Source organism: Miscanthus floridulus, chromosome 8 (genome assembly GCF_019320115.1).
Source record: "Miscanthus floridulus cultivar M001 chromosome 8, ASM1932011v1, whole genome shotgun sequence".
Lineage (NCBI taxonomy): Eukaryota > Viridiplantae > Streptophyta > Magnoliopsida > Poales > Poaceae > Miscanthus > Miscanthus floridulus.
Window position 1 is genome coordinate 33,357,116 of NC_089587.1, and position 3,838 is coordinate 33,360,953.

The following is a 3,838-nucleotide window of genomic DNA, read 5'->3' on the forward strand; positions in this document are numbered from 1 at the left end:
AGCTCCTCAGCAGCAGGCGTAGGAAAATAAACGCCTGAGATCTTTGCTTGACGCAGGCAACTTTTCCAGGTTACAAAGCAAACACGCCCGTATATGCTTTGCACTTGCTGCATATGGCAAAGGCACAGGCCTCCTGAGTTCTGGTCAAACGTTGCAATTGCAATGAAGTATCAATTGAGTAACATGCTTCCATTGCCGTGAAAAAGTGCCATACGGTATTCTTCAGTGGACAACCAAAATGACATACGGTATTTCTTGGACCCTACCAGATTTTTTTTTGCCTCTACAACCAGATTTCTTCCACCTGTACAACCGATACAGATATAACATCAAGCATGAAACCGAAAGAAGTCACTGGGCGTACCAATGCAGGCGCCCTCGCTTTCCTCATGGCATGATTGTTGGACCTGAAGTAGTACTTCAAATGGTAGCTTGAGCCCTTTAGTTCGCGAAAAGTTTTCTAAAAAAAAATGCTACAGTACTCATTACATCGAATTTTACGATACGTGTATGGAGCATTAAATGTAGATGAAAAAAAACTAATTACACAGTTTGGTTGGAAATTGCGAGACAAACGTTTTGAGTCTAATTAGTCCATAATTGAACACTAATTATCAAATAAAAACAAAAGTGCTACCGTAACCAAATTTCTAACTTTCCACCGACTAAACAACACGGGCTGAGCTTCTTTCTGATCCCCATCGTCCACCTGTGACTGAAAAGCTCTGGAGCTGCTGCTGAAGTGGCGGGCTGAAGCCAGGCTCTCGCCCAACTTTGCCTTCTTAGAGCCACTTTAGTTCCATCTCATTTTACCAAATTTTTCAAGATTCCTCATCACATCGAATCTTTAGATATATGCATAAAGCATTAAATATAAATAAAAAATAAAACTAATTACATAGACGAAATCCACGAGACGAATCTTTTAAGCCTAATTAGACTATGATTGGATACTAATTGTCAAATAACAACGAAAATGCTACAGTAGCATTTTGCCAAAAAATTTAGCAACCAAACAGGCCCTTAGCAGTCAGATCAGACTTCCTAGCTTCTGCGGCAGCAATCTCCGTGTTGTTTGAGTACATCGCGCTGCTCTGCAGCTCTTGCAGTGCAGATTTCAGCTGTAGCCATAACAGGAACCATCCGTTAATCAGAAGCAGATACAAATTCACAACATCAGCAGAAGAGTAATTCGGTCCTATATGAATGCACAGCGATCCAGACAATCAGCCTATTCGCTGGTTGGTTTCTGTGCTAATAAGCCTGGCTAGTGTTGGTTTGTTGTGGGAGGAAAACACTGTATCATGGCTGATAAGCCCTAGCTGAAACCAACGAGCGAACATGTTGAATACAAGAAAATAATGTAGCTGTAAGTGCTTGGTGGGATCTGTGTTCGGCTAGAAAAGAAGCCGGCTTGTTCGGTTTATTTTTTCAGCCGGAGCAGTATTTTTCTCTCACAACATTCCAGCATGAACAGTGTTCCAGCATGAACAGTAAGGCCCTCTTTGGCGCAGCTCCTGGGGGCTCCGACTCCTCATCTCGCGACACTGTAGAAGGAGCCGTTTTGGAAATTGAGACAGAAAATGAACTATGGAGAGCCGGAGCCGGTGAAGCCCTGCCAAAGAGGGCCTAAATAATCCATACCAGCCAAACACTTCCCAAGCAATAGCTCTCTATTCATTAGCTCAAGTCTGTAGATCTTGAACTGTGTATGCCATTTGAGATAGTTCCTCGCCACTGTGCTATATTATTGCACTGCAAACCTAACAAGATGGGCCAATCAACAATTTCTTAGGAGAGCAGACTCTTATATGCAAGGACAGGTTGTCTTTTAAATTCATATTAATGTTATTTGTATGCTTGTGAAGTTAATGGTTATGTGCAGACCATGGTCCATGATTCCCAATGAATTGCTTTCTTGTATCGGGCAAGTAAAATAATAGCTACTTGATAAGATAGACTGATAGAGAATCCACGGAGATGAACACACACACACACAGCTTCCATGAACAGCTATTTCTTGCTACTTAGGCCTAATAAAACAAAATTACCCAGGAAAGTTCCCCTTTACAAATCTAGCATCGACAAATAACTTATGATCCAAGTACAACCATAAATAACGCCCTATCCTTCTCGATGTTACCATCACACATATAAGAGAGACATTAGAATATATATATCAGCAGACCATTTGACACCAAAAGTTCATAACACATTCTTGTTTAGTGTTCATATAATTTAGTAAGGGATAGACCCAATAAGATACAAGTTAGGCTTTATTGATCTTCACATCAGTCATAACTCATAACCATGCTCTTTGGCCCTGTTCGGCTGGCTGGAAAAACAACTGATGCTGATTTGTTGTGAGAGAAAAACACTGTTATATCGCTGAAACGATACGGCTGATAAGTTCGTTGTTTCAATAGTGAAGCGACACATGTTGGTGCGGACCAACACAGGCTTGACAATAATTCAAATCCTTCTCAGGGGAGGTAACAACCATGGCCCAAGAATTTATCACCCGCATTGATCCGGTCCATCTGAAATGCAATGAAATGGCAAGGCAACAATTGGACTAGATGGCAAGAGTTAGCTTCCAGCTTCCCCTGTGGACTGTGGTCCATTCCATCGGGCAAGCCAACAAAGCTCAATCAATATTCAATAAACTACAGGCTACTGGCTAGTTTTGAACCGAGAAGACAGGCTACTGGATAGATCAGACCAAAGCATATTAAACACCACTGCACTATTATTGCCGTTTGATTTGAGCATGCTCAAGCGAACAGAATAAGTAACAATTTACCAGTTTCACCCAGATGCCAAACAACTAGTTGCAATTAATTAGGCTAAACAAGCTAGGAACTGTGATGAGCTCAACAGATCATAGTTTATGGATGCAAAGTATCGGGACCATACTTGAGATACCGAATCCCTCAGCCTCTGCACTTCCTCGCGAGTCTCCGCCTCGAACCGCCGCGACTCCGCCTGGAACTCCTCCATCTCCTTCCTCTTGGCCTCGTAGAAGCGGTCCCAGTCCTCCTCCCTCCTCTGGGCCTCCTCGATCTCGCCCCTCACCGAGCTGCGCGCCCGATCAGAGCATGCAGATGTTTGAATCTTAACCAAAACCGAAATGCCCGGAGTTTCAGGTGGAGGAAGAGAAAGTGAGATGGACGAATCGGATCACGGGTGGCTTGCCTTTGCTTGCCTACCTGAGGTCGCGGGAGACGAGGAGCCGGCGCGCGCGTGCGGCGTCGATGTCGGCGAGGGCGCGGGTGGCGAGGTCGGCGGAGCGGCGCTCGAGGAGGCGGCGGCGGCACTCGAGTCGGCGCGTGGCGGCAATCTTGGCGGAGAGAATGCGGAGCTTGGCGGCCTGGATCTCCTTCTCGGCCTGCGCATCAAGGCAAGGGGAGGGAAGAGGCGCCGCGGTGAGGCCGGGGAGTCAGTGTTTGGAGGGTTTCCAAGAGGAGGGAGATGAGGAGGGGAGCGGCGTAGGAGACGTTGAGGAGGGCGAGGCGGTGGTTGCGGGCGTCCTCCATCTGCCGGACGCGCTCCTGGAAGGCGTCGGACAGCTCCATCGTGGCGGCCGTCAGCGGCGGTGAGCGGTGGGGGTTTGGGTTTGATTGGGCGGGAAATGTTCGCGGCGTCACCGTCCAGACAAAAACGGACGCTCAGGATCAGAGACTGTCTATCAAGAATTTTTATTCCTCTCAAAAACATCTAGAACTATTAATTAAATAATATTTTAGTACCTAGAAAATTACAGAACTAGGCGCCGTAATAATAGGAAAATTGCAAGTATACAAGTTGCCAATTGGAAGCCCGATAGAGGTTAATCACA

The 3,838-nt window shown here is 45.8% G+C and overlaps 1 protein-coding gene across 1 annotated transcript; it reads right to left on the bottom strand.

The window, feature by feature from the left end:
• Positions 1–283: 283 nt before the first annotated feature.
• Positions 284–3,607, bottom strand: LOC136468830 (autophagy-related protein 23-like). Its single transcript, XM_066467251.1, has 6 exons — positions 3,498–3,607; positions 3,210–3,388; positions 2,917–3,079; positions 1,018–1,121; positions 656–791; positions 284–304 (listed from the first exon to the last, which is right to left on the bottom strand). The coding sequence occupies exons 1-6, from the start codon at positions 3,573–3,575 to the stop codon at positions 284–286; spliced, it is 681 nt and encodes a 226-aa protein (XP_066323348.1). The 5' UTR covers positions 3,576–3,607.
• Positions 3,608–3,838: the final 231 nt, after the last annotated feature.

Coding starts and splice junctions, on each gene's coding strand:
- LOC136468830 (XM_066467251.1), bottom strand. CDS start 3,575: ATGGAGCTGTCCGACGCCTTCCAGGAGCGCGTCCGGCAGATGGAGGAC. Junction 3,389..3,497: donor ACCGCCTCGCCCTCCTCAAC/GTCTCCTACGCC, acceptor CTTGATGCGCAG/GCCGAGAAGGAGATCCAGGC. Junction 792..1,017: donor GATCTGACTGCTAAGGGCCT/GTTTGGTTGCTA, acceptor ATGGAACTAAAG/TGGCTCTAAGAAGGCAAAGT.